This window comes from Pteropus vampyrus, unplaced genomic scaffold (assembly GCF_000151845.1).
Source record: "Pteropus vampyrus isolate Shadow unplaced genomic scaffold, Pvam_2.0 Scaffold16, whole genome shotgun sequence".
Taxonomy (NCBI): Eukaryota; Metazoa; Chordata; class Mammalia; order Chiroptera; family Pteropodidae; genus Pteropus; species Pteropus vampyrus.
Genome location: NW_011888797.1, coordinates 43,617 through 68,440, shown reverse-complemented (window position 1 = coordinate 68,440; position 24,824 = coordinate 43,617). Strand labels below are relative to the sequence as shown.

Below are 24,824 nucleotides of genomic sequence, written 5' to 3'. Positions count from 1 at the left end.
TTGGCCTGGGCGCACACACTCCATTATAATGATGGAAGAGCACACATTCCTTTTGTAAAGTGACATCCTTCAGATACTTGGTGGCTTTTCAGATATGCATACCCTTGATGGTCTGGGCAGTTTCACACGAGTTCTTAAAGTGAACACGAAGATTTGAACCTCTTGCATGATTTTGTGGGGTTTTCTGGGTCAAGTGAATAGTGAATCATTTTCAGAGGTCACCTCAGGCCACTTGAAAGAGCAACAGTAATTCTTGATAGCTTGGACACAGCATACTTTATATCAAAACCCACAGATAAAACTTGAATCTTATGAGGTTAGCAGTAGAAATTTGTCTTGTAGTAAAAGCTGAGCAAAGTGGCTTTCCTGAAGTTTTTAAGTCCACAGTCCACCTTTGGGTTGGCTTGATATGCAGATATATCCAATCCCCCAGGCTTCTTTGACACTGTGATTGACACTCCTACCACCAAGAGGTGGTGTCTCCATTACTTTTCCCTGAAGCTGGGATTTCTTTTGAGACTTCCAATGTTGTGACCAATCTAGTGGAAGGGATGCTGACCTCAAGGCTAAATCCTAAAAAAGATTCAGCTTCTGCATGACTCCACTTCAGAGCCCTGAAATAAGTCCAGCTGCCCTGTAAGCCACCGTGCTGTACATGTTGAAGAAAAACTGAGTCATAGAAGGAGAGATCCTCAAAATACCTCTCCAACATGAAGACTGAAAAAGCTTTGAGGTGATCCAAAAGCAAACATCTCACTGTAACTTCAGGAGAGACCCAGAAGCGATGCTGAGCACAGAGATTATAAACATTTCTCAAGCCATTACACTTCCAACCATTTGTTACACAGTAGTTAACTAATGCACACTGGAGATGCTCATTTACCACAGCCAACACTTGCTTGGGCTCAGTCTGCCACTCAACCTTTTAATAGTTTGGCTCAAATTTGCACCATAACCCTCTGCAACTCAAGATTGGAACCTTAAACAAGACCAGATGATGATGATGTAAGTTAACATGCAACTAGATGCATCTGGTTTCTAAATTTAGTTTACTGACCTTACAATATGGATTTATAATGAAAACATTTCTCTCTCTGATGAGACTCCCTGAAAGTTACTTTCCTGAGGCCCCATCTCTATACTTTATACAAGGATTGCCAACCAAACCCATGTATTATACCCAAAGGCCTCAAGGTAAAATGTAATCAGATTTGAAAAACATTGAACTATATTATATTTTACACTTCCTAACCAAACGTAAGGGAAAACTAAAATGTGGCTTACTGCCTAGGAGCACTTAAAAAATCAGTTTCAGATACCCGAGTATGCCTGAGTGCAGCTTTTCCAGTAGCATTCACCTACTTCAGTTGTCAACAGGTGTCTATTAAAAACAAAACCGAAAATAGCTTATAGTAAAATTTTTGTAATTTTAAAAGTCAGATATGTATGAAGACAGTTACTTGAAATGATTTTTAGCTATTAACTGCTTTGGTCCTTGTAAAAACTATCATTCATTCGAAGAATCAGCCTATTTTAGATTACCTTCTTTTCCAAATAAGGATTAGCAAACTCATTAGGATTTTAAAATAGTACATGGTGCAAAAATATTTGATTATATGCCAAAACCAACTTGTTAAAATGTAACAAATTATCCATATTTAAAGTTAACTACAACCAAATCAAGTTTTTGAAAATTTAGGGTGTTTCCTAAAAATATAGGGACACTCTTGAGTGACAAAACTTAAGACAGTGTAGGAGTAGGGAGCACGGCATTCAACCAACAGTGGTTAGTTTGCATTTTTTCCTCGAAGTTTTAACTTATACTAATTCCATTTTAGGATTAAATCTTTAAAACTAGTTTTTAAAACAATTATCAAGTCACAGACAAATCATGAACAGTTGGGTTTATTTCAACAGCAAGTTTGAAACTCTTGCCTTAGGCAAGAGCACTACAGTAATTATTTCAGGAATAGACAATTTCCTACACTGTCAAATATATAAAAGTTCCTTTAGCACTTTCCTCAACACTGACCAACAAGCAGATTCAGTCCATATTTGCTTTGCTCTATCTACTGAGTCAATCCAAGCTTCTTCTTCAGAGACTCCGGCATCTCGGGTGGAGGAGGGCGAGGAAGCCTGAAGTAGACCTTCACAGAGTCATAGATGAACCACTGCAGTGCAGTCAGCGTGCCGATCATGATGATACGGGCAAAGAGTCCCTTCCATACACCTAGTTGAAATGTGAAACGTGAATGAGAAAAATGTAATATACCCAAAAGTAATCTTCTTTCTTTAGAGGGAAAACAATACTACCTTTAAATCCAAGTCTCTGGAGGACCTGAGAAGCACTGCTACCTTTCTCTTTATTCAGCACAGACACCACAGAATCAGCAGGGTGAGAAACGATTGCACAAAAGACTCCAGCTGAAACAAGTCAAGAAATATGATGCGACGTGAAGTCAGTTAAAAAAAAAAAAATCACATCGTAGCCAACCTTATCATAACTAATTAATAAAATTTTCCTCTAGTGCTTAAAAAATATCAGAGTTGGAATGAGACTGACAAGAAAGTTTACGAAGCAGTCTATTGTAATCCTTCAAGTTTTTATATTCAGATTCTAATCAACTTTCTCTTATATTAAAAATTTGTTCTTGAAAAACTAAAAAAATAAATAAAAATGGTGCAGCAGTGAAATCAATCATTCCCAAACTTAACCATGACATGGAAACCATGAAACAATTCCTTCAGGAATGAATTAGCAAGTATTTATGAATCCTGAAAGGCATATAAAATTCTATGGGAAGATAGAACTTCTTTGAAATATTTTTCCTCACAAGAATAAGCCAATAGTGAAAATATTTGTCCTTAATTTCAGAGACAAGCACGTCCTAAATAATTCATACCTATGTAACCTGCCACAAATGTTACAACCAGCTGCTCTGCCTTTGAACATTCACTTCGGGGCTTAGGAACCACAAACTTGTACAACGCTTCAACAGTCCGTTCAAAGCAGGCGAACTTCATCATGGTGTATGGTATCTGTCTCATCCAGAGAGGAGCAACCCCCTTGTAGAATCTAGAAAATCAGGAGACATTTTACTCAGTTGCATATATTCATCTACCAGAAATGTCCATCATTAACAGAAGTGTCCGCACACCAGTCAAGTCCTGATAGTAAAAAATGGCAGCACAAATGTATGCCATTTCTATCAGGACCTAAGACTAACATGCAGGTATATTTATCTCACATGCCAATGACTCAAGCACCTTTGACTGTACAACCAAAAAAGTTGTTGGATGTTTCCTGACTGGAACTACAAGAAACAAGAAGTTTACAAGCAGAACTCAGTTCAAGATTGGCATCCACAAAGGCGGATCTAAGGAAGCATGTTGTGGCCTGATGACATGCAAATTCTTAACTGTGAACACAGATGACAAGAATACTAATAAACCCTCTCCAAAAGTTAACAGTTAACATTCAGGTCAAATATCAAGTCATTTGTAAACTGACAAATGGTTCCTACTTTAGAAAAATCCTAATTCAAGACACAAGCCATGTATCAACTTATCCTTGCCCCTGGATTTTATATTCTATTAAGGGAGGGAGGGGAGAAAGATAAAAAAAAAAAATGTGGTTCCTGCAAATGCCTATTTTCATACTATAAATTTGAGAAAATGCTTACTTACGCGTTTAAGCCTTCTTCCTTATACATTTTGGGAGCTGCATCCCTCAGAGTGTTGGCATAACCTGGCTGGGTTTGAATTCGAACCTTAGCAGCTTCCATAGGAGCCAGGGCAATGTCAGCAAAGAATTCAGCACTGGCAGAGGCGGCCAAATATAGTGATGTGCGCCAGAGATAGGTGTTCTCCTAATTGAAAAACATAAGGAGGGGCACGGATTACTGTTGCATTGGCTGTTTTCAATTTAACTTTAAAGGACAGTTCTAGAAAACAGTTAAATTTCAGACATTTTAAGTGTTTCTTATCACACAGTCCACAGATAACACAAAGATATGAGACTGAATATGTTTATCTTCTATAACTTCATCAACCACAGTGCAATGTAAATACTTTTTAAACACCTAGGCGGCCAAGGATTGTTGGTCCTTGAACTACACAAATGACTCTGTGGAGTGTTCCACAAGTGACCCCTGCTGGACCCTTGTGCTAAATCCAGTTAGGTCAAATCTGGGCCAGAACAGAGATCACTTTCTGAAAACCCCTCAGACTGTCTGATTGTCCTTCTCTTATTCCCTAATGACACTGGTTCCAATGTTCTGGCCTAGGGAAGTGTGCAAGGCATTTTCCCCTTACCAGGGATAGGTCACACCCCAGTACTGCCCCCAATTCATCTAGCCCTGTCCTATATAACCCCTTAGTACCTGTCAAGTGGCACAGAGGACATCCATGACACGTCTTGCTAACACCCAAGATGAGCCTTTTGAGATAAAGCTGGAGTTGTCAACATCTTTCTTTGATCTCTCAGCCCTAAAAAATTTTATCGAACAAAATCCCAGAATCCTTCTCTTTAAAAAACTAAAATCCAAATTATTTGGAAAGCAGCAGTATACAACATAAAGAACACTGAACTCTAATGATATACATGTTCTTTTTCTCATCCTGTCTCTGCAAAAACAGACTTATGATGTGAAACATGTTGCTCGCCCTGAGACCACTAGTTCTAGAACAAGGTGGGTCAGACAAAAACCTAAGATACTTTTGGTCTTAAACTTTTAAGTTAAAAGCTCATGACTTTCAATTTCAAAGTTAATTTACATACCTCGCCAAGCATGTTGCTATACAACACTTTGAAGACTTCATAAAAGCCAAACTTGCAGAGCCCCTGCATAGAGTAGCCAATGAAAGTCGGAGCCCATCCTTTAGCCAAACCTCGAACACCATCTTCTTTAAGTGTAACTGAGAATCCATTAAATATGCCTTTGTACTTCTGGGGGTCCACCTGTATTTAAAACAAGAAAAAAAAAGTAATTAAATGTATCAAAGAACTACCACTTCTCATAAATATTTAATTTTGTTATTATTAGTTTTTCCTTTTGGTTCTAAAATAAACTTCAGTAACTACACAAAAAGTAAATACAAGCTCACATATGCTATCGGCTTAATAGCTATAAAGTACTTTTGTACATTAAAGTCTAGTGTTCTTTCAGTTAGACTTAAGTCTCGGAGAATTAGTTAAGACGATAAAATATCTAACAAAATATACACAATAAAACTGACTCTTTAAGAGATTTTTCAGCACCAATTATATCACTTAAAAAAAAATAGTGTTAAAGCTACTGCCTAAATAAAAGACAACTCTATAGGCATACCCTGGAGATACTGCAGATACAGTTCCAGACCACCGCAATAAAGAAAATATTGCAATAAAGCCTCACAAATCTTTTGGTTTCCCAGTGAATATAAGTTATATTTACACTATACTGTAGTATATTAAGTATGCAAGAGCACTGTCTAAAAAACAGTATACATCTTTAAAAAAAAAAAATACTGTATCTATGAAGCACGATAGAAGAGTGCAATAAAGTGAGGTATGCCTATATATCCTTAACATGTTAGCCCATTAAGTAGGTTATACTATAAAATTCTGTGAACTTAAGACAAACTAAATACAAGTTAAAAAGGTACAGCGACATAATGAAAACCTGTCTTTTGACTTAAATTCACTTTAAAAGACATGCATGAGAAGTTTTAGTGAAGGTATATTTCATATCCATTCTATTAACTAAATGGGAAAAAAAATCTTATCTATTTCTGCCAGTACTAGAAGGGCTGGTATACGTCACCTTCCTCTCCCTGCTAATATTTCACCTTCCTTTCTCTTTTAGGTAAGTAGACTTCTAATCCTGTTTGGAACAAATAAATTTTTGAGGTTTGATTATTTTTGTTGCAATAATCCTAATTAAGATATTCTAATTGTAAAAAAACAAAAAACAAAAACAAAAACCACCTTTTAAGCAAGTGAATATACAAGGAGCTAAAGCCATAAAATTTTAATACTAAGATACTGAGTATATTTTTTAATTTACATAGTGCGCTCTGCCTTAATGTTATCAATAAGTAAAGATGTGAAGTAACTTTACATAATACACAAAGAACGACTACCTTCACTCTGATATGTAAGTGCTTACTTATAAAATGGCTATCTGAAGTATAAAGAACCAGTAGGCCTTGAAGAGAACTCTAGCCAGAACAGAGTCCAGCAGCAAAAAAAAAAAAACATTTACAGCCAGAGTCTGAGATCCAACAATCTACCCACACTCTTATTTTAAAATAGGCATTTCTTGGATTAAAACACTAAGTAAAATAAAGTTCATGAGTTTAGAAATTCAGGTTTGGTTTCGTATTAAAGTTTCTGGGCTTGTAATGTTTTCAAATTCTTTTCATTTGTGAAGTCCTTTAAGATTATTTGAAATTAAGTCACACACAAAAGATCCGTTCAACATTGTCATCTCAATACCAACCTGCATACGGCATTTCACTAAATCCAGAGGAACCACAGCAGTGTGTGTCAGACCACAACTTAAGACCCCACCAAAGCCACACAGTGCATAAAACTTCATGGAGCCAAATTCGCAACTGTACTCTGTAATAAGACAAGACACGCCATGCATTTTAATATAAAACTCATGTTACTGGTTATCAACTTACCTCCTGGATAGTTAGGTTTCCACATAGCTTGTTAGTAGATGATTACATCTTATATCTTAACAGCCATGCTTCAACAATATGCTTTATTTAGCCCAACATGCAAAACAAACCTGCATTCTGCATTTAACCAGATCTAGAGGAACCAATGCTGTATGTGTTGTGCCACAGCTAATAATTCCTCCAAGTCCACAAAGGATAAAGAATCTGCCAGATCCATAGTCACAGCTATACTGCTCTGTTTGATTGAAAAAAAAAAAATCAAGTAAGTATTTCTTCAGAGAACACTAAGGTCGATGGGAATGAGAGAAAACTGTTTCCCTGTGAAACAGTACTATCATAACTGAAAAGCTTTGGCCACCTATGTATAATTAATTAAGTTGAAAGATGATTTTTCACCTAATACAAGTAACAAGAAATTCACTGCCAAAATCAAAACAATCACTTAAAATTATGAAGGTTCTATCTATGAGATACTAGCTATCTCTTATTTTGCCATATTAATAAAAAATGTTTTCTATATTAATGGCTCTTCCAATTAAAATAAAACTTCAAATTATTAATTGCTGATAAGAACACACTAAAGAGAACAAATCAAACTCAGAGCACTTGCCATATAAAAGCTTCAAATGTCTAGGTTTACCCCAGCCACTGACCAATACAATCCCCACTTATGGATTCCTATAGCATAAAACTAGAGAAATTCCTGCAGTCAAATACATTAACCACACAAATGATCTTAACTTTAACTTTCTAAATTGGAGGACAGAATGCTAATGTAAGGATTTTTTTAACCACACTAGACATAACAGAAACACATACATGATTTAAAAAAAAAAAAACATTAGGTTTTTACAGGAACAACGTAGGTAACATTTTCAGGACTTCTATAATTTGGTTTTCACAGTTCTCTGTACATACACTTCACTGGGATTTTAAAATATACACAATTCAGTTAAAGCTGGGTCTAACTACCAAGAATCCCAAGAAATAAGACCAAAGGGATCCCCACCAGTTATTATTTCCTTTCTATGGCCTACGTGAGGCTGCAAGTTGCCTCCTTCACCAATCGTATTTAAAACAAGAGACCCAGTTCTGTCACACACTTTGGGTCAACTACTATCAGACTTCGGAAATACCAACCTAAGGGAGAAGGGAGTATTTTTAGAAGAAAATTAAAGCCAAATCGAAGAAAAGATAATGCAGTTAGAACTGCAGGAGGCCAGTGGTTAAGAAGGAGACTTTACCCAATACTTAGTCTGCTGACCAAGGGCTCCCGGCACATTAAGATAAGGAGCTAGTCAAGGCTTCTATGCGTCCACTCCCCCTTGAGGACGTAGAGGTCACGGATGGAGCTGTGCCAAGGCCCTTCCATGCCCTTGAGGGAGGGCCAAGGATCTGATACCTGGTCTAGAGAGGATAGGGTTGACATCGCCCGGCAAGCAATCGGGCGCCGTCCTGCGGTGCAGCGGGCTGGGAGCGTCCTTCCTTGCCCTCCAGGACCGGCCCAGTCCATGGAGGCCGAGCGGACCACGAGTGCCCATAATGACCGTATCGGGACAAAGTCTGACCTCACCTTCCACAGCGGCGGCCGCCAAGTTGCGGGAGCGGCGGGGGGGCCCCGGGGGTCCGGAGGGGCTGCTGCAAGGGCCTGCGAGGCCATCGTACACCAGCTGCAGGTGAGGCGCGTTGAAGGGGTTCGCCCGCGCGAGGTGCGCCACGGACGAGAACATCTTCCTGGGGGAAGAAGGACCGGCAGTCAGAGGAAAGGCAAAGGGGGCCGTTTGGCCGGCCAAAGTCACCCTGGTACCCCGGCATTCCTTTTCCCGCCTCCGCGCCCTTGAGGAGGTCATGACGGCCTCCCCACAAGAAGAGGCCAACTGGGCCTACAGCCAAAGCATCGTGCCACAAGGGCTCCGCGCTCCGATCCCCGAACCTGCCCCAGGGAGGGCCGGACCACACTCGTACCCTAAGATGGCGAACAGACGACGCTCCTCGGAAAGGCTGCAGCTCACAGAGGCCGAATGTCCTCCGAGCCCTTAGATCTGTGCCCTTCGCTCGTCGTCAGCGTGACGTATACAGGGACTCACTACAGGCAGGCGGCACCCATTGGCGGTGAAGAGCGCCGCGGCCGTTAACGTCATCGCGTTTTCCTAGCAACGCTATCCCCGCCCCGCCCGCCCCAGCCCTTCCGGCCTGGCCTCTGCGCGGGAGGATTCCTTCTGCGCAAGTGCGCGTTCTGTGCCTGGTTTTCGTGTAGTGTGGGGCTTGTGCCCTTGACCTCCGCTTTTTGTCCCTTCACTTTGAAATGTCTCTCCGTGACGCTGTGGCTTCAGTTCTTTCCCTTTAAGTGAGTCTGAGTATAGTAGTAGCTTAAAAAAAAAAAAACAAAACGATTGCTTGACGTTATGCTTGACGCTGTTGCGTTTAGAATGTCACTGCAATATTTTGTCAACAACTTCTGCCATTATGGCACATTGTTTTTTTCGTTCCGTTCGTTGACATTACATGTAGGGATGTCTGCGTTTTTCATCAGACTTCAGGGAAGTATTTTGAAAAGAAATGTGCAGCAAGAACTAAAATAGACAAGGCAACTTGCTGCTTCATCACAATGGTGTATATCACATATGAAAACATTCAATAAATGCTTTTTCATTCCTTGGGGTCCAGAGATGAACTAGAGTGAAAGTGACTGGCAGCATATTTTGCGTGTTTAATTTAGAAAATCTTCATTAGATTCAGTTCAGCAGAGAAGACCCACTTTCGGAAGAGTCTAGTAAGGGGGGTCAAAACTCAGAGGAAAGAGTAAAGATAGGGAATACATCATTTGGAGTCACTTTAACCAAACTGCTAAAATTAACATAACGAAAGTTGAGGGATGAGGGACCTATTCAATTCTTGTTCTAACTAGCCTGGGAACTTACACTTTTGAACTTTCCAGTCTTGTGTCCAGATATTTATCTGGACATATACCAGACCTCTGATTACACCTGAAAGGCTTAATTATCCAGGACCTGACATCCAACATTCAGACCACCTGACATCTGACTAATGATCATCCTGGACCAATTCTAGGGCTAAGAATGAAGAACTGATAATTCTCAAGAATGTACATTTTACTTATAAGAACTCTAAACTTTTTTCTTTTTTTTGGAACTCTTTATAGGTTTTTGCCTAGTTGTATTCCCAAGACCCTTGAATAAATCTTTTGTCATTTATTTCTAGTCAAAGTCTCCAGACTCTTTTGGGGCTCATTCCACACCTCTGTTAGCATTCTGGCTCTTACATTTTGGGGTGTATGGAGAAGACTCATGTAACAGATTACACGAGTCTTATTGTTGCTTGACCAGAGAATTTCAGTTCTTGATAAACTAACCTTGAGAATTTACTTGATCTCAATGAACCCGTTTCTTAAATGTAAGATGAAAGCACTGTGGGCCTCCTGCCATGAGCTTGCCACTTTACAGTTACACAGGGCCCTGTGCTTGGTTTAATGCTCTGCTGTCACTATTTTGAAATTCTTAATAATTTATGAACATGTTAAACAAAACTCAACCAAGTAAATTTGAAGATGTAGTTGGCTTTATTAAGCGATTTATGAATTGGGCAGCATCCCATCTAGCAACTAGAAAGTTGCGCTGAGGGGTTGCACAAAATGGAAGGTTTTTATAGGAAGAAGTGTGGACAAGGAACTATTAACAAAAGAAAGGAATTATATTTAGACCAGGATATCTTCTTTTGGGATAAAGGGAAAGGCAAGCATTTTTATCCTATGAATTGCCTCTTCTTTAGGGGAAGGGGGTGTATGGAGAAGACTCATGTAACAGATTACACGAGTCTTATTGTTGCTTGACCAGAGAATTTCAGACTAATTATTAAGATTACATTTCTGGGAGAGGTTGAAACTGCAGTTAGATCAGATGTTAAATCTAGGTTTGATATCATGGGCTTTTCACATAAGTGATGCCATTTGGGGCCTGTGGTTTTCTCTTTAACAAACAAGAAGGTCTGCATTTTTCATTTTGCATTGGGCCCTACAGATTATGAAGCTAGAACTCGATGGGAATAATACCCATCTTGCAGAGGTTATGAGAACTAAGCAAGATCATTTCTACAAGTGGAGATTTTTAGCCAAGGAGTAGAATTGGGAAAGGAGTCAGTGGATGGGAAATTACTAAGACAGTAAGATAATTCTTGCTGAAGGCAGGCCAAGCTAATCAGATATCACTCGATCAGATATCGAGATTGGAGGATTCTGGCTAAACCGACTTGACAGAATTCTTGTTATACTTGGGCTCTTAAAGAACAAATCCAAGAATGGGCCTAGTGGAGAAAGGGCTCAGAGTAGCGTAAAGTTTGGTCGAGGAGAATCTTCTTACCTTCTAGGATCTTCTGCAATAGGTTCTGGAAGCAATGGGAGGCATCGATAATTGGTCTTGAGGAGGATCAGCAGACCCTGCAAAGCAGCTAACTCATTACAGATTTTACAGGTCAGGAGAGATTAGGCTCCTCGGGCAAAGGAGGAAGGACTGTTTCTACTGGCAAAGGAGGCTCAGCAGAATTTAGAGGTTCATGATTCCGGTGTCATCTGAATCTGCCCATATGTTCCCATTCCATTGTTCAGAGTCTCACTGCTGCTCAAAACAAAAAATAAAAGCCCTGATTTTAACACGAGACTTGCAAGATTGGGAATTCAATTGCATTGTAATTCAGGATAAGATTTGGGGTTTGGTTTTTAGAAATCACATCCTCACAGATACAAGAAGACAGTCATATATACTCTCTGGTCCTTTATCTCATCTCATAAAGCCCTAAGCTCATCATTTGATTTCTCTCAATTATCAAACATAATTAGGAGAAACCTACCAACCTTATTCCTTATTTTCACTTAAATATTCTATCGCAGCATCTACTTAGTCATCCAAAACCTTGCCTTCTTTAGCAATTTGATTACAGGTGTCCACTGATGATAATTTTAAAAACTTTTTTTGCTAACGCATGCCATGGACAACCAGTGTCACCTTTATTATTGACAGCTGGTCATCAATGCCTTTAAATCCAATCATATTAAATAACCCAAATTCAGAGAACCCATCACTAATGTTTACTTCTCTTAAATTACTTCAAATACCATGTCTGGATCAGAGTTTGACCAGAGAAGCAAACCAGTATGAGTCATATGGAATAGATTTATTTTAGGGATTAGGCCTCATGAAATTGTGAGAGCTGGAGAAAAAATGCCTCTGTGTATGAGCTGGACCTGAAATTGATCTAAATCAATAGGGGTTACAGTCAGGCAAGAAAGCTGAACATGAAGTGGGGGCAAGCAGGGACAAAATGAAACCCACAAAGACAAACTTGATCCCCTGAGGATAAACTGGACTGTGTCTCTGTCTCTACCACCTACAACATCAATGATGCAGGAATCTGCAGGAGCCATAGTATGAGTGCTTATAGGAGCTATGGTGCTGCCCATGCATGTGACCCGGAGAAACAGAAGAAGAAGGTCCAAGAGTTGCTGAAGAGCACCACACCTGGCCATTGCCCCACTCCAGGGTGAGCCAGCAGGTTAGCAACAATGTGCATGAGCTGCCATAGCACCTCATATCCTATACTGACCTTCAGAGGGTAATGACTACTGCTTCACTTCTGCCTTTGAAATGTTGCACATATTACCCCTGTGGCCAGTCCTAACCCAGAACCATATTTGGGAGACAAATAGAATTTGACATGCTAGAGAGAGAGAGGACATTCAAGTGGAAGTCTCCCAACAGACATTTGTAAACTTAGAGCGAGAGGTCAAATTTACACTTAGATTTGAGGATCATCTCTTTCATGGGGAATAACAAGAAAGTCCTTAATAATTCGTAGAACAGTCATGTAATAGAGGAATATAATAAATTATGCAAAGGAGACTAAAGTCTCTTTTCATATCTGCCCTGAGGGGGAAAAACAGAAACATCCACTTAGTTATTGTCTTTTTTGATTAGAAATCCTCTTTACTTTTTTTTTTCATATCTCCATAAATAGAGTAAGGAGAAATTTGCGTCTGTATCTGAAATAAGATAAAATAGACTTCACCATGGGTACAAAATTTTCATTCTGGAAACCTTTAAAAAGGTCAAACCTTCCCCATTCTTCTTTGGAAGGGTTGAGTCTAGAGTACTTTGGCTGTAAGATTAGGGTTGACCCCTTTACCAAAGCTAACCCTAGGACAGACGACCCAGCTCTGAGGCTCACATTCAAACTCTTGAAATCACCCACCTTTGTGTGGGGGGTAGAAAAATGTGAAAGTTATACATGAATATTCAGGGACATTGTATTTTATAGGAAATAAAAGGCAGTTGAATTATTTTACTCAGTCTTTATGTCTCGACATCTTGAAATTTCCTTCTTTCTACAGTTAAAAGAATAAAATCTGGTTTGACCCAGAGAGGAGAAGCATACCTAGATACAGCAGACCCTAAAATAGGCCACATAGAAGATGTAGACTATTTTAATCACTCAATGGCTACAATCTATCACCCTGACTGCTTTTATATGAGGTCTGTTTACCACGAGTTAGAGCAGGGGTCCCCAGCCCCTTGGCCGCAGACTGGTACTGGTCCTTGGCCTTTTAGGAACCAGGCCGCACAGCAGGAGGTGAGCAGCGGGCGAAAGAGCAGTTTCATTTCATCTGTATTTGCAGCTGCTCCCCAGTGCAAACATCACCGCCTCAGCTCCACTTCAGATCATCAGGCATTAGATTCTCATAGGAGCACTGGTCCCTGGTGCAAAAAAGGTTGGGGACCACTGGGTTAGAGGGGCCTAGATCTGGTTTCTCATCAAAACACCTGGGGGTTTTTTTAGGCACAGACGTTCTCAGGCCTCAAAAGGTTCTATGAACTAAGTCTGATGAGGAGTCCTGGAATCTGCCACTTTTTAAAGATCTCCAGGTGTTTCTTACAAACAGCCAGGTTTAGGAACTGATGCACTAAGGAATCCAAAGATAAACATGAGGCTATGAAAGGAGACTGACAGGAGTTTCCCATCTGAAAACTGAGACAGTACTCTGAATTATCTGGTTTGCTGTGGATACAAAGTGTTACTAGTTACTAGAAAGAATCCCTGCTGGTCTGGTTTGATCATGGGCAAGAACAAGATGCTAGGCTGGGAAGTTCACCAAGAGTGCACTATACACATAATGGGGTAACTTCTTAAGAGAAGTATAAAAGGAGACGGGGTTAAAGATGGACACAGCCTTGGTAACACACAGGAAATTTTAGGGAGAAACATACACATGAAGAACAGCAAATATGAAAAATAATGAATATAAAATAAAGTCATTAAGTTTTACTAAAAGGAGTGAAAGTAGTTCCATTCATCCTTAGAGACATGGGGCAGAATATACCTGTTTCTGTGATGCCCTGGATCATTCTGAACTGAAAAGTATTTTAATTTTGTCATAATTCAAACCTCATATCACTTATGATATTTTCACTATAGATGCTAAGGAGCCTACTCACAAAGGAGCACAATTTAGGGCAATTGCAGTCAGCCCTAAATGAAATTAAAATTTGTAAACGTAATGAAACTTCAGGAAAAAAATGATATTATATCTTTAAATTTGTAGTCAATTGGGCAAAAAAATAGCTTTAGGAAACCAGACATAGCCTTTAGAGAACAACAACTTCAAATATTAGTGGAATTAACTGACTATTATTCTGAGAGAAACTAGATATTGCTGTTACACAAGTACAGTTAACCTACATAATACTAGCAATGACTTAAAATTTTCTATAATTTGTGCTGCTTTGAAAGATTGTGGAACATTTCCTTTTTTGATTTCAAGAATGTCAACTTAAAAATATTTAAATCATCATTTAAATTATTAAGTCAGAGAAAATAAAAATTAGAGTTTGTCAGCCATTCCAGGGCAGTCTATAGATCAGAATGACTAGTTCCTGGGTGTCTGAATGATCAGATTGGATGCCTGAATTAAATTAACAATATTATTCACTTCGTTGTTTAAGAGGTAAAACTCAAACTTAGGAGCCAATTTTCTATTTTTTTTTAGAAAATGTGATTAAACACCCAAAGTCTGTGTAAATGGAAGTGTAATTACTCTTAGAACTTAGTTGCTATACACTCTTTATACATTGGTGGAGTCCAGGATTCTTTAAACTATGTTCTTGCACATGAACAATATAATTTGTTCCAATATTACTACTGTCTTTCAATCAAATTATACCCAGCCTGAATCGTCTTTATGCATTTCTATTTTCATAAACCTTCTGAGTTATGTGGATATGCTTCAGTCTTAAACATTAAGAACTTCTTATACCTTATTTTTCCATTCCCTAGTCCTGTTAGCTACTTGTAGTCATTGTTTTCCTGAGACAAGCTCCCAATTAAGTCCAATCTTTCAGAAAGTATCTAAGCATCCTTCTTGACCGTTTGCCAATATATATTGGAACTGCTTTATGTAATAGTAATCTAGATATCTTAAAAATTTTTCGAATATCATTCACCTTAAGAAATATTATTGAGAAAAAAATAACAAGACAAAATAACATCATATTTTCAAAAGTTGTTGAAATAGTTAAGATATTGCCTTAACATAATGGATTCAAAGGCAACTGAAAAAAAATGAAGGTATATTTCAAATGATAAAATGTCTAATGTATCAGGATTGTTAAAATATGTAAATATGTGTAGGAAAAATAGAATTATCATAGCACAATAATTAAAAATATATATAATAGCTAGGTTAGTCTACCTATTTTTAAATTATTTAAAATCTATTGGACACCTAATTTAGGGTACTGTGAATATTTCCAAAATTTTATCTTTGGCCTATCTTCCTTTGCATTCTCTTCCCAGAAATCTCCTTAACTCCTATGGGATTAGCTTTCATCCTTTATGGAAAATTTGGTGTCGTCTCCAATTTTGATATTTTCTTTTTTATATTTTCTGGTTTTGTTTATTTGTTTACTTTTTTAAATTTTTGGATTTAAATTTACAGAAAAGATGAAAGAATAGTGCAAAGAACTTCTGTATACCCTTAGCTCAGGTTCCCCGATGGTTAACAATTTGTCACATGTGCTTTATTATTCTCTCTATCTAATTTTTATACACACATATATATAAGGTGACACACATATGTATAATATACTTACATGTATGATATAAGATTACATATATACACACATATGTACGTACACACATATATATACACCTATACATATACATACACGTATTTTTCCTGAACATACATGATGTCTCATTACTCCTAAATACTTTAGTATATATTTCCTAAAAGACAAAGCACAACCATCAAAATCAGGATATGAACATTGATATAATACCACCATCCTATTCATAGATCCTACAGTAATTTCCCTAAAATCTCGTTTATAACAAAAAACAAATCAAAACAAATCCAAGATACTTTTTCTTCTAGTCCAGTGTCCAGTTCAAGAGTACATTGCATTTAATTTTCAGGTCTCTAAGCTTCTACAGCCTGGAACAGTTTTATGTATCTTCGTCATTCATAACCTTGGCATTTTTGAAGGGTATAAAACAGTTATGTTGGATTTGTCTGATGTTTTCTCATGATTAGGCTGAGAGTAATCATTTAGGTCGTGAATATCATAAAACTGATTCTTTATTCTTTCTGGAGTATCATTTCAGAAGCCCTGTGACGTTGATTTGTCCTATTTCTGGTGAGGTGAACTTTGATCACTTGATCAAAGTGAAGTTTGCCAGGTTTCTCCATTGTGAAGTTACTGTTTTTATCTCTAATTAATAAGTAATTTGTGGGGAGATTCTTGAGACTATATAAGTGTTCTCTTCTTCAATAAACTTTCACTAATTATCTCATCTATCAATGATTGTTGCCCAAATCAATTAATATTGTGATAATTGTCAAATGCTGATTTTCTAACTATCTGTCCTACATTTATTAGTATTCTACTGTAAGGAAGCACTTTCCTTTCTCCTTATTTTTTTAGTTCATTTGTCATTTACTGATATGACTAAGGACTAATGGATTTCTATTTTATCCAGTGATTTATAATATAATACTAACATTATTTCTTTTGATGCTTTTATCATCCCAGATTTGGCCAATGGGAATCCCTTTAAGCTGAGTCTGTATTTTTTTTGACAAACCCATCATTTTTTGAGCACTTTCTTACTTTCTGGTACAGCAAGATGCTCCAGGCTCATCTTACACTTTTTCTACTCCAGCCCTGGAATCAGTCATTTCTCCAAAGAACTCTGGTACTATTTAGAAGAGAATAGCATTTAAAAACAAAGATCTGGGAGCAAAATACATATATTGCTTCAAGGTGTTATTGCTTCGAGGCTTTATCAGTATGTATACCTACTCCTCCCTCTCTCTCTCCTTTCTTTTTTCTTTTCTCTTCTCTCTCTCTCTCTCTCTCTCTCTTTTTCTTATTTCTCCTTCTCCCTCTCCCTCTTCATCTATTATATCTTCTTTTAAGAAAACACAAGTTTGCACTAATACCTCCCATTCCAGATCAGAATACCACAGAATTTATTCTAGCCTTTCTTTCTTTCCACATTTATAACTCCCTTCTCTGACAGAGATAATACTGGTGTTTATTATCTTCAATACGTTGTCTCTTATTTTCTCATTCCAAAGAGTATAGAGGGGTAGACCTAGAGCTGAGAGACAATCACAAACCAGCACAGCAATTACAGAAACTCTGTTTTAAAGCAGTCTATCATATCGATACATTTAGACTCTGAAATAGTATGTTATAGACAGGAAATCTGAATGCCTACTTGGTGGATTTGATGTATATACAAACTCAATTTCTAAATGATCCTAAAAAGATTTAAAAACCTTGATAATCAAGTTATATTATGTTGGAAATTATAAGCTGAAATTAAGGCTGCTTGTTTTCTATAAGTTGATTTTCTATTATTCTACTTTTATGTTCATTTTAGTGTAATGGTATGAAAATAATGAATGAAATCTTCGTAGCATTTTCGATCGAGTACGCAATGACAGCAACTCGACATTTTAAGCGTTACAAGTGACAGACTACTTGGTAAAGCTCTCTGCTAGTAGGAAGTACTACAAAGTACAGTGAGTTCCACAGCGACATCTAGTGTACCATTTTTGTAAAATTGTTTAGAGTCTGGGATATTATTTGTGAGGTAGTAGCTTGTGGTCTCGTGACTAGGCATTTCTTTTAAAGTCCTGAAGTAAACGGCCTAACCAAAGTCTGTATATTAATCCTTATTACAGTTTTTTACAGTATAAAGTGTGATATTGTTTGGGGTTCTCATTGTACATGTTTTAGCTGAATTACAATTTATTACAGCAGTCGACACTGCAACTTAAATAGTTATGTTTGGTTGCCTTAAAAACATACTGTAAAATTTACATAGTTTTCAATGAGAAAAATTTGGGAAAGTTTGAATTAATCTGTAAATTTTTAAATTATCAAGAACTCTTCAATTCAAAGCTACCTTACTAACGCTATTATAGTATGAAAATCATATAGAATGGACTTCTGCACACAAAACAAAAATTTTGTTTGTAGGATATTGGGAAGTTATAAATCCCAAGTGAAAACATCAGAGACGTTCTTGACTAATAAAGGAATAACAAGCAAGAGGTATACACCTTGGCTAACAATATTCTCTTTAGTATGGTAAAAATGCCCAAATAGCTCCAAAGCGACTCATTTACAAAAACAAAACAATCCATCAGTGAACAGTTCCTGAACATGCCATATAACTTTTTTCTGTTACACTTATTTGGAATAGTCTTAGAGAAAGTGTCACTGTCACTATGATACCTGAAAAAAAAACACGACACCTTAGTATTATGTCTCCATTCCAATTTAATGAAACAAGCCTCACTTGAAACCTTTCTGGCCCCTTAACCAAAGAAAAATTTGACTTACAGTGGTATCTGATAATGGCTGATACCAGATACCTCATTCCATTCATCAAATGCTCACTTAACTAAAGAGGAGAGTCTAAATATCTAGGTTACTTAGTTGTACCTGTTTGACATTCTTTGTCTTTATCACAGTAAGAATATATCTTATATTCCACAAGTAATAATATCCTTGGGTCAGATCTGGATTCAAAATTCTAGTCTCGATTATTAGCTGTATGGCCTCATGAAAATTACTTAACTTGTTTGGGCTGACTTTAGTTCCTCAGTTGCAAAATGAAGATTTAACCTACTTCTTAGAAATGAACGAGTAGTGATGATAGTAAGCATTTTCATTTACTTCCAAAAATAACTGTTTAGGAAGTATTTATTGAGTTCATATTGTTTTACTATTAAGTATATCACTGTAGGTTTTTGATAGTTAACCTTTATCAGTTAAAAACTTTCCCTATTATTGCTTGATTGCAAAAAAAATTTCTTTGAAGTAATGAATGAGTGTTGAATTTTATCAAATGTTTGTTCTGCATCTTTTAAGACGATTACGTAGTAGCAATTATAAGGAACAGCATGTTTAAAAAGATTACAAGTAATAATTATGAGGATATTTAATGTCCTCTATGCTAGCCTCACTATTTTACTTAGGACATAATTTAGAAATTTATAAATTCAGACACAACTGACTTTTAAAACAATTAAAATTTTTTTTGAATTGTGGTAAAAAACAATAAAAAATTTGCCATCTTAACCATTTTTAAGTGTACAAGTCAGAAGTATTAAGTATATTCACATTGTTGTGCATCAGATCTCCAGAACTTTTTCATCTTGCAAAACTGAAACACTATACCAATTAACTTCTCTATTACCTTGTCTCCCCAGCCTCTGGCAACCACCATTTGACTTCCTATGAATTTGGCTCCTTCAGATACTTCATATAAGTAGCATTACACCGTATTCGTTTTTTTGTGACTGGCTTATTTCATTTAACATAATGTCCTTAAGGTTCATCCATGTTGTACCACGAGACAGGATTTCCTTTCTTTTCAAGGCTGAGTAATATTTGTGTGTGTGTGTGTGTGTGTGTGTGTGTGTTGTTTTGTTCATTTATCCATTCATTTGTCAATGGATATTTGGATTGCTTCCACCTCTTGGCTGTTGTGAATAATGCTATTATAAACGTGGGTGTGCAATTATCTTTTTGAGATCTTGCTTTCAATTCTTTTGGATAGATACACAGAAGTGGGATTGCTGGATCACATGCTTAATTCTTATTTAATTTTTGAAGAACCTCCATACTGTTTAAGAGCAGCCACACTATTTCATATTCCCACAAATAGTACACAAGGATTCTAATTTCTCCACATCCTCACCAACACTTATATACTGTTTTGTTTTTTTGTTTTTGGTATTGGCCATCCAAATGGGTGTGAGGTGATATATCATTGGATTTGCATTTCTGTAATAATTAGTAATATTGAACATCTTTTTAAAAAATTATTTTTAATTGCAGTTGACATTCAATATTATTTTATATTAGTTTCAGATGGTGACATATCTTTTTATATGTTTGCTGATTATTTGTATATCTTTGGAGAAATGCTTATTCAAGTCCATTGCCCATTTTTAAAGTGGGTTATTTGGGGTTTTTTATCATTGACTTGTAGGTGTTTTTTTTTTTTTCAAGTATAACTGGATAATTACTCCTTATTGGATATATTACTTATAAATATTTTCTTTCATTCATAGGTTGCATTTTCACTCTACTGATGCACAGAAGTTTTAAAGTTTGACGTAGTCCCATAAGCATTTTTGCTATTGTTGCCAGTTGCTTTTGGTGTCATCTCCAAGAAATCATTGCCAAATCCAATGTTATGAAGATTTTCCCCTATGTTTTCTTCTAGAAGTTTCATACTTTTAGATTTTACATTTAAGTCTTTAATTCATTTTGAGTTAATTTTTGTATATGAGGTAAGGTAAGGGTCCAACTTCATTCTTTTGCATGTGGGTATTCAGTTTTCCCTACACTGTTTGTTGAAGAAACTCTCCATTTACCATCGAGTGGTCTTGTCACTCTTATTGGAGATCATAAGCAAGGGTTTATTTCTGGGCTCTCTATTCTGTTCATTGGTTCATGTGTCTGCCTTTTGCCAATACCATACTGTTTTGATTATTGTAGCTTTGTAATCTGTTTTGAAATCGGGAAGAGATCTTCAAATTTGTTCTTTTTAATGATTATGTTGGCTGTTCAGGGTCTGACACAACTGACTTTTTTGAAAGACCAAGTATATAATCTTTACAGTTGCTAAAGTCACTTTCACATGTTTGTGATCTCTACCACGCTTGGAAACTGACTTTGGAAACCTTTTTGGACTTAAAAAAAATGATAAGTTATGTCATAAAGAAGGTATATACAATAAGTATACAATTTCATGACCATAAAACCATCACTCTGGTCAAGAAATGTAACACTGCCCCTGCGCCTTCCCTGATCACAATCCCCTCCTTCCCACACGAGGCTATTAGTATTCTGAATTTTCTGATAATTATTCTCTTCTCCTTATAGTTTTAAAATGTAAGTCTATCTTTAAATTTTATCTGTTTTTGGACTTTAATTTGAATCACATCATGTATTTTTAACTTGCATCTATTGCTCAACATCATGAAATTCTCTCATGCTGTCTAACTGTAGTTCACACATTATAATATTCCATTGTACAAATGTACCACAATTTATCCATGCATTTTACTGCTGATAGTTTTATTAAGTTTCCAGCTTTTGATAACTACAAATAATACTGTACAAACCTTTACACACATCCTGGTGCACAAGTATAAGAGTTTATAGAGAGTGTATACATAGAGTGGTATTGCTCATTCATTGGGTACATCAATGTTCAACTTATATGTCAAATTGCTTCTCAAAATTGTACCAAGTTACACTCCCACCAGGGGCGTATGGAGATTCCTAATACTCCATGTGCCCTTTAGTGTTGCACTATTTAAGTTTTGGCATGTTGGTGAATGTGTAATGGTATCTGTCTGTGCTTTTGATTTACACAAGCCTGATTACCAGTGATGCTGAACATTTCTTTTTATGCTTATTAGCTATGTGTAAACTGCCTGTTAAAGATTTTTGTTCATTTTAGCAGAAGATTGACTTTTTATTTACTCGTAGGAACACCTTTTTATGTTCTGGATACTAGCCATTTTGTTGTAAATATTTTCTCTCATGTTCTGAGTTATCTGTTCTCTATGCTCTTTTGATGAAAAGGTCTTGATTTAATGTAATCAAAATTATCAATCTTTGTTTATGGTTAAAGTATTTTGTATCTTGTTTTAAAATTCTTTCCTACCACAAAGTTTGATAAATTAATCTTGTTAATGTCTTAGTTTTGTCTGGTTCATAATTAAGTGCCATTTGAAATTGAAGTGTGAAGTAGGGTCCAAGTTAATTTTTTTTCATATGGACACCCAGTTGTCCCAGCAGCATTTATTAATAAGACTGTCCTATTTCTAGCCTCTCTATTCTTTTCTGTTCTGTTTTCTTTTCTCTGCACAAATACACTCCATTTTAGTTATTAGTGATTTTATAGTAAATCTTTATATCTAAGAGGACAGGTCTTTGCATTTTATTTTTTGTCAAGAGTATCTGGGCTATTTTGGGTCCTTTGTACTTCCCTATTAAGGAGGGAAGTACAAATTGGACCTAAAACTTGGAAATAAGACAAAAAGATGATTGTGCGACCTTTTAATGTCATGCTAGATAGAGTACTATCTAATAAGCTCCCCAAACCCTTCCAGGGATTATCTGATTCTCTAGGGGAATATAAGTTTGTAATGGAAATGATTAGAATCGAGCCATTTTACAATTCTATAAAATTGATAGAGTGAAATAACTTTACTTTTTGTCTAGTTGAGAAGATAACCCAAAAGACTATAGTTTTATTGCCACCCCCCAAATATCAACTGGTTTTTATCTTAACATTCTTTTTTCTCATTGAATCTAAAATTAGTTTTTTTATATTCTGTTGCAAATGGCTTTGTCATCTTGCTGGTTCCCTCACTATGAATTAATTAAAAGTTTGACACATCCTATTTGTATAATTATGTTAAACATATTAGAATTACATTTTGATGTCCATAAAAATTTAGAATCAGCTTGTTTCACATAACAAATACATAACCAAAAAAAAAAAAATAGAATGTTCTTTTCTTATTTCTCAGCTTCTTTTACTCCACATTTTGTGTGCTTTACCTATGCTTTGTATATAGTTATAGCTTCTTCATTTTCATTGCTCTAACATTTCATTGTATGAGGATGCCACAATTTATCATCCATTTACTGTACACATACATTCTGAGTTGTTTTCAGATTTGGGATATTATGAACAGTGCTGCTAAAGATATTCTTGTGTATGCTTTTGGTGAACATGTGAACACATTTCTTTTAAGTATCTGCCAATGGAACTGCTCGGTTATAGAGTATGAGATGCTCTATTTTAGTAGATACATTTTCCTGGTAGTTCTCATTTTAAACTTCCACCCAATATGCAGGAGAATTTCAGTTGCTCCTGAGTTTCACCAAACCTAGATATTTTCTGTCTTTACCTTAGCCCTTATTAGTGAATTAGTATGGTATTCTGGTTCTAATTTATATTTCCCTGCTAATTAATAAAATTGATCATTTCTCCCATGTATTTATAGGACATTTGGGTGTCCTGTTTTGTGAAATAGCCTGTCTTTTGCCCATTTTTCTGTTGGTTGTCTGCCTTTTTTTTTTTTAGATCAATTTTTAGAAATTCTTTATATAGTCTAAATATAAGGCCTTTGTCAAACATGTATATAACAAATATCTTCTCCCATTCTCTGGCTTGCCTCTCCGCTCTCTTAATGGTGTCTTTTGGTGAACAAAAGTTCTAAATTTTATTAGCGTCAATTTATTCATTATTTTGTTTATAATTAACACTTTCATGTCCTATTTAAGAAAGCTTTATCTACTCAAAGTTTATAAAGATTTTCTTTTCCTAAGCTTCCTTCTAAAATCTTTATTGCTTTATCGTTCCAATTTTAAGGACAATCCATCTGGAAGGAATTTTTAGTTGATTGTGAGGTAGGGATCAAGTTTAATGTTTTTCCATAAGGCTATTCCTTTCTCCACTGCACAGCAATCTCTCTTTTGCCATCTATCACATGACTCTATTCAGCCTGTCTATAGACTCTTTGTTCTGTTCCACTGGCCTATGTGTCTATTGTTGGAACAAAACCAACAATAGGTCTTGTTATCTGGCAGTGTGATTGTTCAGCTTTGTTCTTCTTTAAGATTGCCTTAGCTATTCTTGGCTTTTTGCATTGCCATCTAAATTTTAGAATCTAAATTTTGATTTAGCTAAATCAAAATTTTGTGTAAGTTTTTACACCAAAATCTGCTGGGATTTTGATTAGGATTACATTGAATTTATAGATGAACTGGGGGAAAATTAACATCTTTACATTAACTCTTCCAAACTATGCACATGGCATTTATTTGGATTTCTTTTAATTTCTTTAAAAATTAGTAGTTTCCAGTAACAGGTCTTTGACATTATTTGTTAGATTTAGTTTAAGTTTTGTGCTGCTTTTTGATATTATTATAAGTGTATTTTTTCAAGATTTCATTTTCTATTTCTTTATTGCTGATATACAGCAACACAATTAATTTTAGTGTAATAACTTTTAATTCAGAGTACTTGCTAAATAAATCCATTAATTCTATAATAGCTCATTTGTAGATTCTTATGGATTTTCTATATATACAATCATGTCATCTGCAAACAATGATAGTTTTATTTGTTCCTTTCCAGTCTTCTATTTTTCCTGCCTTATTGTTAAAAACTCCAGTTGAATAAAAGTGATGATGGTGTACATTCCTGTCTTACTTTTGATTTCAAATGGAATGCTTTCAAAATTTTAACACTGAGTATGATGTTGGCTTTAATCACTGATTATGCCTCAGGTTTTCATAGGTTGTACCTTTATTATCATTCAGGTCAAAATATTTTCTAATTTCTCCTATAATTCCTTCTTTGATTCATAAGTTATTTGAAAGTGCATTGCTTAATTTCCAAGCAGCTTGAAGACTTTCTTGGTATCATTCTTCATATATATATTTAAAAGATTGAAATGTTTCATAGTATATTTAAAAGATTGAAATGTTTCATAGTATATTCTCTGACCACAGTGCAATTGAGCTAGAAATCAAAAG

At 36.1% G+C, this 24,824-nt stretch overlaps 1 protein-coding gene and 1 non-coding gene across 3 annotated transcripts; both read right to left on the bottom strand.

The window, feature by feature from the left end:
- Positions 1-1,889: 1,889 nt before the first annotated feature.
- Positions 1,890-8,791, bottom strand: SLC25A3 (solute carrier family 25 member 3). 2 transcript variants are annotated; one of them, XM_011386547.2, is made up of 8 exons: positions 8,635-8,791; positions 8,243-8,403; positions 6,780-6,904; positions 4,781-4,960; positions 3,688-3,869; positions 2,904-3,076; positions 2,314-2,424; positions 1,890-2,230 (listed from the first exon to the last, which is right to left on the bottom strand). In XM_011386547.2, the coding sequence occupies exons 2-8, from the start codon at positions 8,397-8,399 to the stop codon at positions 2,070-2,072; spliced, it is 1,089 nt and encodes a 362-aa protein (XP_011384849.1). In that variant the 5' UTR covers positions 8,400-8,403; positions 8,635-8,791; the 3' UTR covers positions 1,890-2,069. The 2 variants fall into 2 exon arrangements, with proteins under 2 accessions (XP_011384849.1, XP_011384844.1); XM_011386542.2 differs by lacking the exon at positions 6,780-6,904 and adding an exon at positions 6,483-6,604.
- On the bottom strand, positions 3,146-3,392 carry LOC111736008. Its single transcript, XR_002779063.1, has one exon. It is a non-coding gene; the product is annotated as a small nucleolar RNA SNORA53 (small nucleolar RNA).
- Positions 8,792-24,824: the final 16,033 nt, after the last annotated feature.

Bases quoted from the DNA above. Each gene is read 5' to 3' on its own strand.
- SLC25A3 (XM_011386547.2), bottom strand. From the start codon at position 8,399: ATGTTCTCGTCCGTGGCGCACCTCGCGCGGGCGAACCCCTTCAACGCG. The intron at 3,870-4,780 runs GTATGTAAATTA...TTTTTCAATTAG, and splicing joins ATAGCAACATGCTTGGCGAG to GAGAACACCTATCTCTGGCG. The intron at 3,077-3,687 runs GTAAGTAAGCAT...CTGATTTTCTAG, and splicing joins AAGGAAGAAGGCTTAAACGC to ATTCTACAAGGGGGTTGCTC.